At 46.5% G+C, this 14,575-nt stretch overlaps 1 protein-coding gene across 4 annotated transcripts in view; it reads left to right on the top strand.

Annotated features, from left to right (window-relative positions):
* LOC148512088 (E1A-binding protein p400-like) overlaps positions 1-14,575 on the top strand; it is a 206,846-nt gene that overhangs the window by 32,603 nt on the left and 159,668 nt on the right. For all 4 annotated transcript variants that reach the window (XM_088482083.1, XM_088482082.1, XM_088482081.1 and 1 more), the window contains exons 12-13: positions 1,753-1,931; positions 14,397-14,574. In XM_088482083.1, coding sequence (XP_088338209.1) covers positions 1,753-1,931; positions 14,397-14,574 — 357 coding nt within the window. The remainder of the gene's footprint in view (positions 1-1,752; positions 1,932-14,396; position 14,575) is intronic.

Here is a 14,575-nt window from a genome sequence, read left to right as displayed (position 1 = left end):
CAAAAAAGTTTAAATCACAGGGATCCGTAAACAAAGTCTTGACCACATTCTTCTGGGATTGCAGAGGTGTTCTTATCATCGATTACTTGGAACAAAACCAATCAATCAAGTGATCGATACATTATTGCACTTAAGAAGCTGAAAGACGCCATCCGCAAAAAAGGTCAACAATCCTACTGTCAAATGTCATCTTGCACCATGACAATGCCAGACCTCACACTTCGATGGCAACATCTGCGGAAATTGCCAAAATGGGGTGGGCAATAATGCCACATCCACCATAGAGTCCTGATTTGGCCCCTCCTGACTTTCATCTGTTTGGCCCTCTCAAATACTGTGTCCGGGGTCAACATTTTGAAGACATAGAGGTTGTTAAAAACTCCATACGTTCCTGGGTCAAACACCAACCACTGGAATTTTTCCAAAGTGGATTCACAGCTTGGGTTGAGAGGTGGAGAAAATGTTTGAGGGCAGATGGTGAATTTTTTGAGTAGAGTCATTCTGTTACTAAGACTATTTTACTGCAAATTTTCAACTCTGTATCTAAGGGCTGTATTCAATTTGAGGCGAAAAGTCAGTTTCCGCATGTTTTTGGTGGAAACTTTCGCCGATGACATAATTTTCGCCTGTTTGGCTTTTACCCTGTACTCAATTTGAAAGACTTTCCGCCTCGGCGGAAAGTCAATGCAATGTAATAGGCGGAAAAGTTTCGTCTATGAATGGGAGGTGGAAAAAAGTGCAGCATTGGGGTTTTGGGGTGCAACATTGCAGGAACCCCCGTGCAGTCTTCAGACAGTCCCCCAAAGGTAAACGGTGTCAAAATTAAAAAAAAAAAAACACTTAAGAACACTCCAAAAAAATCACTTTCATTTTGGGGCCGAAAAAAAAAAAAGTTTGGGGACAAAGTTAAAAACTAGCGAACTTGACTCTGTGGGGGTCCCCAAGTATGCCCCAAGTGTTTTTTTGATTGCAGGTGCTTGCGGCAAGTGGATTTTTCACTATTTTTTTTCAAATTCACTTTAGCAACTTTTAAGTATGCTGACCCCATTTTCAAATACCTCAAACTTGCTGGGATAACTTATTTTCTGGAAAAAATACTCCTGAATACTATTCTGCACCACGTATAGAAAAACTCTATTTAGTAGCTATTGAGCCTGTTTAAAAACACCAAATACCTTCAGCAAGCCAAATCGGGGGGTACCATAGCTAACCCCCATGTCAGAGCATCTTTTGTGGGGTATCAGGCTGATTTCCCCAAATCTGACAGTACTTTCCACCTGTTTACGTCTTCGCGTACTTTCAAATTGAATACAGGCTAAAGTGGGCACGCGCGCGATACTTTTCTGCCTATAAAACAGACGAAGTAGGCGTAAAGTCCGGGACGCAAAAAAGTATCGTGGCCCGGCTCAAATTGAATACGGCTCTATAATAAAATTTGAGTTGTGAGCATTTAGGCATTACTTTTTGAACAACCCTTGTATTATTAGTGCCTACATGTGTGAAACAAGCCACTGGTGAATACGCCTTTTTATTTGTTTCTGTGTAAGAACTTTCAAGATAAAATAATTTTTCCATTTTTTTTTTTGTGATTAATCAAAGCTAATACACTAAATACGTGTAATGTTACTGTAAACAGGTGTGATGTAAAGAGAAGCTAAATATTCAATGTGCTTAATTTATTTTCTAACTTTTCCAGACCTAGCACAAATGATTTAATCATGATCATTTTTGTGCATGTCTTATTGATTTCAGCGTGTGACAAAGAGTTGGACGGTGCTCAGAAGCAGGTAGTTCTCATTGACACTTTGTTGAATATGGAAGGAGGCAGCGCTGCCCATATGGGTGCAAGGAAACACAATCGTGACATTGCAGAGGTGGCTGCTGCAGCAGAACTATTACTGCCACGGGGCAGCTCTCGTATCTCTGGAACAGTGAGTACTTCTTTTTTGATCAGGAAATAAAATATTCTGCCATCTTGTTTTAGCGAAGTCTTTTTATCTGTTGTAGCCTTTCAGATTCTCCTTCAACAATAGCGAGTAACAGGTGGTGGGTTATGCTTGTCCTTCGGAAACAGGCCACTGGCATAAAAGAACAAACTCCTCCCTATATACCCCTCCTCCTGGCTCCTCCTTCCTTCCTCCATTATATTTCCATTTCTCCTTCATCCACTAGGGGACACTGGAGTTCAAGACAGTGGGGTATAGACGGTGGTAGAGTAGAGCCTGGCACCTTAAATAATTTAGAAGTGTGACTGGCTCCTCCCCCTCTATGCCCTATCAGCCCCAGTTTTTAGAATGTGCCCGAGAGAGCCGGTCGCACATCAGGCTGTCTCCAGCCTTTTTCATATTTTTTAATTTTTATAACAGTTACAGCTGAGGACAGGCAGGCTGCTTGCTGTGGCAGTCTGCCTGCTACGTGGGAGCCGCCGGGAAGGGCACCACACGGCTACTGCAGCCTGTGTCCGGTGACCCTGAGGAGGGGGCACACACAAAGGAGTCATCGGACCCCGAGAAGACCCGCCACTGCTGACACCGGCATGTGTCCGGGTTCCTCTCCGCCCCCTCAGCCCAGCTTCCCGGCCGCAACAGCTGTAAGTATGACCACTGCTCCTGATTAGCAGGAGCAGTGGAAGTATAGCTGGGCTCAGTGACACTGTCACTGTTAGGAGGGCCCGACTTTGCCCCGCACCACCCTCTCCCCGACTTCGGATACAAGGGGGTCACAGCGAGGGCGCAAATTACAGCCCCGGTCGTCGCTGGGGCTGCTGGAGGCGCGTCATGCAATCTAGCGGCGCCTATTTTAGTCGGGTTTCCTCCTCACTGCCGCGCTGTGGGCACCACGCGGCTGTCGGCGCTGCTGCATAGGAGAGCTCGTTAGCAGCGCCGATCGCGCTTGCCCTCCTCACACATGGCGGGCTGCTGTGGCTACTAAGTCCCGCTGTCTTAATCAGCGCACGGACCCGGCGTCGAGACCCGCCCTAAACAAACACTTATGGCGCGTCCTGCAACAGCGGCGCCATTTGTAAGGGTTCTCCCCCTTATTGCTCCGCAGCAGTAATAGCCGGCAAGCACAGCGCTGAGTCATTTCACTGGAGCAGTGGACATCAGCTGAGGCTCTCCTCTCCTGCTTAGCAGGAGAGGTGTTCTTTTAAGAGTATGCAGCGCGGACCAGCGCCGGCAAGGGAGCGCGCTTCCCTCTTAAGGAGAGGGGACAGCTTACAATATAAACAACTCCCCCTTTTATTAAGAGGGTCCGTTGTGTAGCACAGCACTGACTCACTCCTGCTCGGGGAAGAAAAGGGTCCCGCCGCCGGCTGAGTCCGGGTCTCCTGCCCCTCCCCCCACAAGGGGGAGATGTGTATTGAAGCTCCGTTAACTGTAGGTCAGGTAAGTGACAGACGGCTGACTGCGCTATCACTTACGAAAAGCGCTGTAGCTCTCACTGTAGGTACAGCGCCAGTCGCACTGAGGCAGCCTGTATATATTTAACAGGGCAGCACAGTCTGTATAATGGTTAGCATTGCCGCCTCACAGCACTGAGGTCATGGGTTTGTTTCCCACTATGGCCCTGTGTGGAGTTTGTATATTCTCCCTGTGCTTGTGTGTGTTTTATAACAGCGTAGCTGTTAGTCTGCTGAGGCGGTGCTTTAATGTATAAGCTCCGGCGCTAGCTACTTCGGGGCTCTTGTGTTTAAGCCGCTTCGGCGCCCTCCACAGCAGTATAGCTCATTGCCCTAACACCTGCTGCTCTGATGGATATGTCTAGCCTTTTGCTGCCCCTCCCTCAAACTTGCGCTTAGCAGGTGCACTATGACTCCGCTTTATGCGGTTCTGTTGAGGGGACAGCTTATGTTAGCCGGGACTCCTCCAGGCTAGCATGGACATTTTGCGCACACAGCGCGGTATAACGTTACCCTAGCGCAGTGTAAGAGTCATCTCTGTCACTTCTGCAGATCGCTCCCCGTGTCCCAGCGCCTACAATGTACGTGTTGTGTGTGTGTGTGTGTATGTAGATGTATATGTAATCCCATATAGGGATGTATGTATATATATATATGTGTGTGTGTATGTATATGTATAGATATAGATATATATATATATATATATATATATATATTAGGGGTGTGCACCGGCCACTTTTCGTGTTTTGTGTTTTGGATCTGGATCTTTCTTCGTGTTTTGGATCTGGATTGGTTTTGCCAAAACCACCCTTCCGTGTTTTGGGTTCTGGGTTTTGTGTTTTGGATCTGTATTTTTTTTTTAAAAAGCATAAAAACAGCTAAAATCACAGAATTTGTTGGTTTCTCTGCTCCTATGCTATTATTAACCTCAATAACCTTAATTTCCACTCATTTCCAGTCTATTCTGAACACCTCACAATAGTGTTTTCATGTCCAAAAGGTTGCACCGAGGTAGCTGGATGACTATGCTAAGCGACACGAGTGGGCGGCACAAACACGTGACCCATCTAGGAGTGACACTGCAGTGGCAGACAGGATGGCAGTTAGAAAAACTAGGCCCCAAACTGTACATAATGCAAAGAAAAAAAAGAAGTGCAAGATGGAATTGTCCTTGGGCCCTCCCACCCACCCTTATGTTGTATAAACAGGACATGCACACTTTAACAAATCAATCATTTCAGCGCCAGGGTCTGCCACACAACTGTGGCTGAAATGATTGGTTCGTTTGGGCCCCCACAAAACAAGCTGGCAATTAATGTGTCCCTGCACAAACTGGCTCTACGGAGGCAAGATGTCATCCTCATCCTCCTCATCCACCGATTCCTCACCCTCTTCAGTGTGTACATCCTCATCCTCACAAAGTATTAACTCGTCCCCACTTGAATCCACCACCACAGGTCCCTCTGTACCTTCTGGAGGCTGGTCTCCCTGGAAGAGCTGATAATTCATTTTGATGAACATCATCTTCTCCACATTCTGTGGAAGCAACCTCCTACGCCTTTCGCTGACAAGGTTCCCGGCTGCACTAAACACTCTTTCGGAGTACACACTGGAGGGGGGGCAACTCAGGTAAAATAGAGCCAGCTTGTACAGGGGCCTCCAAATTGCCTCTTTTTCCTGCCAGTACAGGTATGGACTGTCTGACATGCCTACTTGGATGCTGTCACCGATGTAATCCTCCACCATTCTGTCAATGGTGACAGTATCATATGCAGTGACAGTAGACATGTCAGAAATTGTTGCCAGGTCCTTCAGTCCGGACCAGATGTCCAAACTTGGTCCTGCCTGCCCTGCATCACCGCCAGCGGGTTGCTTAGGATACCTAAGTTTTTTCCTGGCAGCCCCAGTTGCGGGAGAAAATGAAGAAGGAGCCGTTGACGTGTCACGTTCCGCTTCAGCTGACAGTGTGTTCACCAGCAGGTCTTTGCACCTCTGCAGGCTTGTGTCGGCCGGAAAGAGAGACACCACATAGGCTTTAAACCTAGGATCAAGCACGGTGGCCAAAATGTAGTGGTCTGATTTCAACAGATTGACCACCCTGGAATCCTGGCAAAGTGAATGAAGGGCTTCATCCACAAGTCCCACATGCCGAGCGGAATCGCTCCGTCTTAGCTCCTCCTTCACTTTCTCCAGCTGCTTCTGCAAAAGCCTGATGAGGGGAATGACCTGACTCAAGCTGGCTGTGTCTGAACTGACTTCACGTGTGGCAAGTTCGAAGGGCTGGAGAACCTTGCACAACACGGAAATCATTCTCCACTGCGCTTGAGTCAGGTGCATACCCCCTCCTTTGCCTATGTCATAGGTGGATGTATAGGCTTGTATGGCCTTTTGCTGCTCCTCCATCCTCTGAAGCATATAGAGGGTTGAGTTCCACCGCGTCACAACCTCTTGCTTCAGGTGATGGCGGGGCAGGTTCAAGAGTGTTTGCTGGCGCTCCAGTCTTCGGCACGCAGTCGCTGAATGGCGAAAGTGGCCAGAAATTTTTCGGGCCACCCAAAGCGTCTCCTGCACGCCCCTGTCGCTTTTCAGAAAATTCTGCACCACCAAGTTTATTGTGTGAGCAAAACATGGGACGTGCTGGAATTTGCCCAGATGTAATGCCCGCACAATATTGGTGGCGTTGTCAGATATCACAAATCCCCAGGAGAGTCTAAGTGGGGTAAGCCACTGGGCGATGATTTCCCTCAGTTTCTCTAAGAGGTTGTCGGCGGTGTGCCTCTTACTGAAACCGGTGATACACAGCGTAGCCTGCCTTGTAACGAGCTGGCGTTTCTGAGATGCTGCTACTGGTGACGCTGCTGCTGTTGCTGCGTAAGGTGATACATCTACCCAGTGGGCTGTCACAGTCATATAGTCCTTAGTCTGCCCTGTTCCACTTGTCCACATGTCCGTGGTTAAGTGGACATTGTGTACAACGGCATTTTTCAGGACACTGAGGACACTTTTTCTGACGTTTCTGTACAGTCTCGGTATCGCCTGCCTAGTGAAGTGGAATCTAGACGGGATTTGGAACCGGGGACACACTACCTCCATCAATTGTCTAAATCCCACTGCACTAATGGCGGATACCGGACGCACGTCTAACACCAACATAGCAGTCAAGGCCTCAGTTATACGTTTTGCTTCAGGATGACTGCTGTCGTACTTCATCCTCCTCGCTAAGGACTGTTGGAGGGTCAATTGTTTAGTAAAAGTAGTGGTGTTCCTACTTCCTCTCTGGGATGATGAACGACTCCCAGCAGCAGCAACAGCAGCAGCGGCAGCAGTAGGCGTAGCAATGCAGGATCCTCCAGAGGAATCCCGGATAGGAGAGTCAGTCATGCCAGTGACATGGCCTGCAGGACTACTTCCGATCCTGACTAAGGAGGAAATTGACGAGGAGGGAGTTGACGGTGTGGTTTGCAGGCGCTTGGATACAACAGCACAACGGGATTTAGGTGTCCCTGGACTGCTTACGGTCTTAGCCAAAGTTTCTGAACTTGACAGTAACTTTTTATGAACGCGCTGCAGGTGCCGTATAAGGGAGGATGTTCCTAGGTGGTTGACATCCCTACCCCTACTTATTTCACCTTTACATATGGTACATATGGCAAGACAGTTGTTGTCCGGATTTGGATAGAAATATTGCCAGACCAAAGAGGTGGAATGTTTGGTCTTCTGCCCAGGCATGACCGTGATGGGCTTTTTCATCCCACGGACAACAACTGTCTCCCCCGGAGCCTGATTTAAACAAACCACATCACCATCAGAATCCTCCTCGCCAACTTCCTCCTCAGCGCCAGCTACACCAGTATCCTCATCCTGTTGTACTTCAACAGTGACATCTTCAATTTGCATATCAGCAAGTGGACTGTGGGTGCTCCTTTCAGCACTTGCAGGGGGCGTGCAAATGGTGGAAAGAGCCACCTCTTCCCGTCCAGTGCTGGGAAGGTCAGGCATCGCAACCACCACCACACTTGGACTCTCCTTGGGGATTTGTGATATCTTCTTAGAAAGCACAGTTCTTCGCTGTGCTTTTGCCAGCTTAACTCTTTTGATTTTTTTAGTGGGAGGAGGGCTTCCATCGTCATGTGAAGCTGAACCACTAGTCATGAACATACTAGGGATCGACCTTAGCCGTTCCTTGCCACTCCGTGTCGTAAATGGCATATTGGCAAGTTTACGTTTCTCTTCAGCTGATTTAAATGTCTTTTTCAAGGTCATTTTCCTGAACTTTGCCATTTGGGATTGTATGTGCCCTCTACTATGACATTGGGCATCGGCCTTGGCAGACGACGTTGATGGCATGTTATCGTCTATGTCATGACTAGTGGCAGCAGCTTCAGCACTAGGAGGAAGTGGTTCTTGATCTTTCTCTATTTTATTTTTATCGGAGAAAGTTTGGTCCTCCATTTATGTTATATCGATTTGATATATACGTGCGGCTAAACACAGAAAATAATTTTTTTTTTGGTTTGGACTGGAGTGTACTTTGGGGGTTACAGCACCCTTTAACGGTCAAGCCAGCCGGCCCTTATGACACAGGCGCACTCTTGGCACTACTTTGTTGATGCACGTGCGGCTACTGCGCACACAATTCACAAACACAGAAAATAATTTTTTTTTTGGTTTGGACTGGAGTGTACTTTCGGGGGTTACAGCACCCTTTAACGGTCAAGCCAGCCGGCCCTTTACTTATGACACAGGCGCACGCTTGGCACTACTTTGTTGATGCACGTGCGGCTACTGCGCACACAATTCACAAACACAGAAAATAATTTTTTTTTTGGTTTGGACTGGAGTGTACTCTCGGGGGTTACAGCACCCTTAACGGTCAAGCCAGCCGGCCCTTTACTTATGACACAGGCGCACGCTTGGCACTACTTTGTTGATGCACGTGCGGCTACTGCGCACACAATTCACAAACACAGAAAATATTTTTTTTTTGGTTTGGACTGGAGTGTACTTTCGGGGGTTACAGCACCCTTTAACGGTCAAGCCAGCCGGCCCTTTACTTATGACACAGGCGCACGCTTGGCACTACTTTGTTGATGCACGTGCGGCTACTGCGCACACAATTCACAAACACAGAAAATAATTATTTTTTTGGTTTGGACTGGAGTGTACTCTCGGGGGTTACAGCACCCTTAACGGTCAAGCCAGCCGGCCCTTTACTTATGACACAGGCGCACGCTTGGCACTACTTTGTTGATGCACGTGCGGCTACTGCGCACACAATTCACAAACACAGAAAATAATTTTTTTTTTGGTTTGGACTGGAGTGTACTTTGGGGGTTACAGCACCCTTTAACGGTCAAGCCAGCCGGCCCTTTACTTATGACACAGGCGCACGCTTGGCACTACTTTGTTGATGCACGTGCGGCTACTGCGCACACAATTCACAAACACAGAAAATATATTATTTTTTTAGCACTTGGGGGGAGCACCCCTGATGGACAGAGCACCCCCTGGACAACACTGCAGCACTCCTTTAGGACTGGGACACTGCACAGGACTTTGGAGTGGACACAGCCCCTATGGAGAACTGACTGCACAACACAGTCCAGCCAGCCCCTATGGACTTTGAAGTAGTGGACACAGCCCCTATTAACAACAGCAGCACAACACAGCCAGCCCCTATGGACTTTGAAGTAGTGGACAACAGCAGCACTACACTACACTACACTACACAGCCCTAACTCCCACCCTCCCTCTTCACTGTCCACAGCCGAGTGAGAAAATGGCGCCGACGTGGGTACCTTATATAGGATCCAAAACCCGCGAGACTCGGAAGGCGGGATGATGACGTTTTGCCTCGATTTCAGATCCGAGTCAGGCGGGAAAAGTCGAGCCTGATTCGGATCGGACTCGGATCGGGGGGGCTCGGGGGGGTTCGGATTTCAGAAATCCGAACCCGCTCACCCCTAATATATATATATAGATAGATATATATAGTGTATACCTTTTTTCTACTCTGCTAATCGGGTGGTCTATGGACAAGCCTTATTCCAGAGAGGTTAATTAGCACACCGTGCAAGGTTGACAATGTTCCAGTGCACGCTTTGGCAGCACATATACAAAAATATTGAAACGATATCTGTGGGTGAGGAGAACTCTCCATTGGGTTGGGTCTCAACCCAGCGTTGGCTGAGGGGGCAGGCCTTGGGTCAGGTCCTCCCGAATCATCCATTCTCAGGAACGAGAATCCCATATTGGGCTTACATCCCTGTGGCCCAGCATTAGAGGCCGGGACGGCCACTTCTTTAGCTGTGTTAATAACAACAGCAGGCCTTTATCCCCTGTTTAGATTGGGGGATTGCGCTGTGGTTTTTCCCAAGGGACAGGTCTCCCTTTTAATATGTTGGGGAGGCTCTGTTAGAATACAGCTCACTTTTTGGGGACAGTAATCCCTTAAGTTTGTGGATTGTTACTCTTCTGCACACATATATAGCTCAACTGATTAAGGCGAGCACTCCAGTAACAGAAGGGTCCCAGGTTCGATACCAGTCTGGGACAGCACACTGATAAAATATCCTGCCCATTACACCGTAGCAGGCTGATGGCTACACGCAACACTTGAGCAGTCTCCCTGCGTTGAGGTAAGAAACATGTATTTATACTAAGCCCTGCTATAGAACATATACGTGTATTGCTCATGTTCTAATTTTAAATATTATCGCACCTACTAATCTATGTACTACTATGAAGGTATGCATATGTGGAGATATATATATCGCTTCTTATCCTTATAAGGCAGAGGTAGGATCTGTTATCAGTTTTATGTCTGGTACTTAGCTTATTTAAAAGAAGGATTCTGCAATTGAAGTCTGGACTCTCCTCATCCAGTAGTTGGTACAATAACTCCGCTTTACACCATCTCTCCCTAAGGATTTGTAGGTGGGTGTGTGTACGTACCTATATTTCCACGGATGGGAAGCCGCCTGCGATTACCAAAGCTGTCAGCTTATCTATGTGTATGTGTGTATATATATATATGTGTGTGTGTGTGTGTATATATATATATATATATATATATATATATATATATATATATATATATATATATATATATATATATATATTAATGGTGGCTCTGTAGACTAGAGTCATGTTCTGCAGCTTACATAGTGATAGACATTGCTTATATTATGAACCCTATACATGACTGGGGCCTTCTTGTATATAAAGATATGTACTTCCATCCTTCTGGGGTTATAGTTCCTTCTTGTTAGTCCCTATCTATGGCGCCCCCCTTTAGGGTGATCTATGATTATTTTAACTTTGCACTTGGTAGCAAACTTATAAGACACTGAGAATGCAGGATATAGCAGGACATATATATAAATATAGCATGCTGATCTCCCGATGCCGGAGTCTAACAAGTTAACTTGCTATGTTGGCACTACTCTTTCTTTCAAAGAGATGGCCTTCTTATGCAACTATGTTTATCTATATGTACGGGTGTATATATACTGATATATTCCCATTACTTGTATGCATAATTTCTAATAATTGGCAAAACCTGGTTTTTAACCCTATTGGTTATCACTACAGATATGTCCCTTCCTTTCTTGGGATAACTAATGCACTCTGTCTATGTACAGGTACCCTTCTCAGTATAGATTCCGGTACTCCATATTATTGTCTTGTCACATATCTCAATAACATGAGTCTCTAAAGGGCCCCTAGGTACATTCTATCTGTACATAGAGAATCCAGGTTCTATTCTGTAATCAGGGATTCATTTGTTAAATTACATGAAGGCCTAGGGCCCCCGCCGATATAGGCAGGGTCAGGCCTGGATTTTATTAGATTGATGGGCGTAATACACACTTCTCCATTATAAGTGTTAATGTACTGATACTTAAACTAGTAGACCGTTTTGTGGTATAGGTATAATGTCTATATGGATACACATCCCTAATATAACAAGCTCAGGTATAGAGTCCTGTTGAACGACCTTCCTGCCTCCACTAACATTTTGCTAGTTTATACAGTGTTTTCTACTGCAACATCTCCAGACTGAAGTCCGTGCTGTAGAGCATTGGGTCTTAGCCCACTGAAGCTATTCCCTATACCTGACGGGGCAGGTTGCTGTGAGATGAAAGAGGTCAGTGACATTCTACATAGCGTCCAGAGGGATTTTGGCCGCTCACAGGTAAGCGGGCTTACCCCACTAATGCTCAACCTGTCATTGCATAGCCGCTTTCTCCCTTATGCACCCTAGCTGCGGTCCTAGCAGCCATCTGCTTTTTTTAATCAGTTGGCTCTACACTTTAGAGCTTCCCTGGTGCATAGTTTCAACATTGAGATTAGTGACACTCTTCTACTAGATCTGTTGGGATTATGGACTGAAGCGCTTTGAGGGTCTAGTGCACATCTTTACATTAAAGTGTGACAGTCAATATGTCCTACGCAGGGGGCCTGGTGGATTTCCTGTTCAGTCTCTGTGGATGTTTTCATCACATTGACGGGTACCTGACTGGTACCTTCAGGGTTGTCCTAGTGCTCTAGCCTTGTGGTATGGAATGCTTCCCTATATTGGTAGCTTCCTGCGTGGCTGTTGCATCCGTGCTCTATAACTACTAGGGTATCCTGGTTGTTCACCCTATGTTCAGGCCAGCGGTTGGTACTGCCTACGCACTTCCATAATGTTGGAAGTTGTCTGTTGTTTTGAAGTTTGTGGCTGTGATTTGCTTTTCGACTGCAGGTGTTCAGTCGCTGTTTTCTACTCTGTTTTCAGAATGGGTTGTTCTGCTGTCTGACCCTCTGACAGGTATTGTAATCTCAATCCTCTCAAACTGCCTCGGCCTCATTCCCAGTGTGATCTCCACTCGTTGGAGTCTTCTATGGTCTCTCCCTTCCGCTGGTTTACAACTTTGTAGTAGTTGGACTTCCAGAATGGTTTATGGTGACTGTTCGGCCTTGTCTTTTACCTCTCTGCATACTCTGTTAGGAGTCTGTGGACAGGATCAGCTCTGTTTCTGTAGATTGGTATCGTTCTACTTGTATCTTTATGACTATGTCCAACAGTGCTGGTATTCTGCTATCTGCGACTGTTGCAGCTTTCTGTTTCTGAATCTGGTACGGTTTTCTCGAGTTTTGTTCTCGGGTTACTGCCCTTCTCATATGGATTCGGGTTGGAGTTCTCTGCTCCCAACAGTCCGGCTTGGTCTGTTTTCAGCTGAGCTCACAGCGTTAGGATGCTTCTCACCTGAGGGTGTTTTCTCGCTAGCCGCTTATTCCATTCTATTTATGCTGTAAGTTGTGGTATTTCTGTGTCTGTTCCGCAGGGAGTTCTGATTGTCTCCTGGCACACGACATTTGATCCTCAGCTCTTGCCTTTCCGTTGAACCTCTGGTTCTTGGCGGTCCCTGTTCGGTTGGCCAAAGGGTTGGCATGTTCTCAGCGCTTCCCACCCAGGAGGTTGGCTTTGGGACGTCCCCACTGTCTTGAACTCCAGTGTCCCCTAGTGGATGAAGGAGAAAACAGGATTTTGGTACTTACCGATAAATCCCTTTCTCCGATTCCACAGGGGACACTGGACGCCCGCCCAGCGCTGCATACCTGCCAGTTGTTTCGTTCCTTCTATGGTTGTGTGACTGCATGATTCCCTGCAGTGGTTTCCTCTGTTCTCCTTCAGTCGGTCTTGTTCCGTTCTGTGGTCTTCTCCTTCTCCTCGTTTTCCTGTTGTCCTCCGTCTCTTCTCGGGCTCAGTTCTTAAACTGGGGCTGATGGGGCATAGAGGGGGAGGAGCCAGTCACACTTCTAAATTATTTAAGGTGCCAGGCTCTACTCTACCACCGTCTATACCCCACTGTCTTGAACTCCAGTGTCCCCTGTGGAATCGGAGAAAGGGATTTATCGGTAAGTACCAAAATCCTGTTTTCCCTGCATAGACACTTTGCACCATGCTGATACCTTGCATCCTATAGAATATTGTACCTGAAGATGCATGTTAAATTTGCTGATCTGTTGATGAGACGTCTTCGGCTAGGATTTTCTAATGGCACACTTTTTCATCAGGGCCTAACAACTGACCTATAAGACATGATTCTTAAGCATAATTGTCTTGCTGACACTTATTTAGGCAATGTTGCAATCATGGACGCTCTTTAATTCCCCTGTCTTTCTTAGGTTTGAATCGTACGTGATCTGCGTTTTTTTACAGAAGACTCTTTTTCGTGTTTAATGGTACATTTTTCTTGCATAGGTACCTGGGAACAGGCCTGGTTCTGACTTCCCTTGAGATGTAGGTTATTACCTTCTGTCTTTGTTTTCTTTCTCTCCATAAGCCAAAATCTAATACAGGGGACTTGTAGCCAGATCCCAGGGCTGTAGTTGTGCAGCTTTAACAGTCAGAGCTCTTTAAATGGAGCCAGTTCTTATTTTTGCCTCCTGGGACCCGAAGGCCAAAGTGCGCCATCTGGATTAATATGAAACCTTCTGCACTAAAAGAAGAGGCTGAAACACAACTGCCTCTAAACCCAATATGGGGAATCTGAATGCCCAAGCAATTCTTTAATTTTAGGATTTATACAAATTTTTCTTGGATCTACAGTAAGGGTTGCTAGTGCTGCCTTCTGTAATTCCCTGTACCTGAAAATGGAGAGTGCTGTCGGACACATTCACACTTCTCTGTTTTAAAGTCTATTTTACATACACAAGGTGACCTATGTATATTTTACAAATAAAATGTTTCTCACAACTTTGCCTCCACCGCAGTTAGTTTTTTGTATAAAGTGGAAAGGATCACAGAACAGTCAGGAACATGTGTCAGAGTGGGTGTTTATATGAAGGAGGAATCTGTCCTTGTTTCTTTTAATGCCCCACCTCTTGGGTGTAAACATAATGTGTGACTTGTGTCCACCTACAACGTCAGAATTTGCAGGTCAGAGTGAGTCAAAAATGGCTAGCATTGCATACATTCTATGCATATGTTTTCTATGTTGTACAGGTGAAAACTCCTACATCACCTCTTCTTCACGGCAAACTCCGGGATTATCAGTTGATCGGACTGGACTGGTTCGCAAAACAATACAAAAAGAATCTCAATGGGATTCTAGCAGATGAATCTGGATTGGGCAAAAATGTCCAGGTGATTGCCCTCCTTGCACATCTGGCTAGCAGTGAAGG

This window comes from Taudactylus pleione, unplaced genomic scaffold, assembly GCF_031769625.1.
Source record: "Taudactylus pleione unplaced genomic scaffold, aTauple2 ptg000282l, whole genome shotgun sequence".
In the NCBI taxonomy this organism is placed as follows: domain Eukaryota; kingdom Metazoa; phylum Chordata; class Amphibia; order Anura; family Myobatrachidae; genus Taudactylus; species Taudactylus pleione.
The sequence above is the reverse complement of the archived record's forward strand: the minus strand, read 5'-3'. Positions and strand labels throughout refer to the sequence as shown.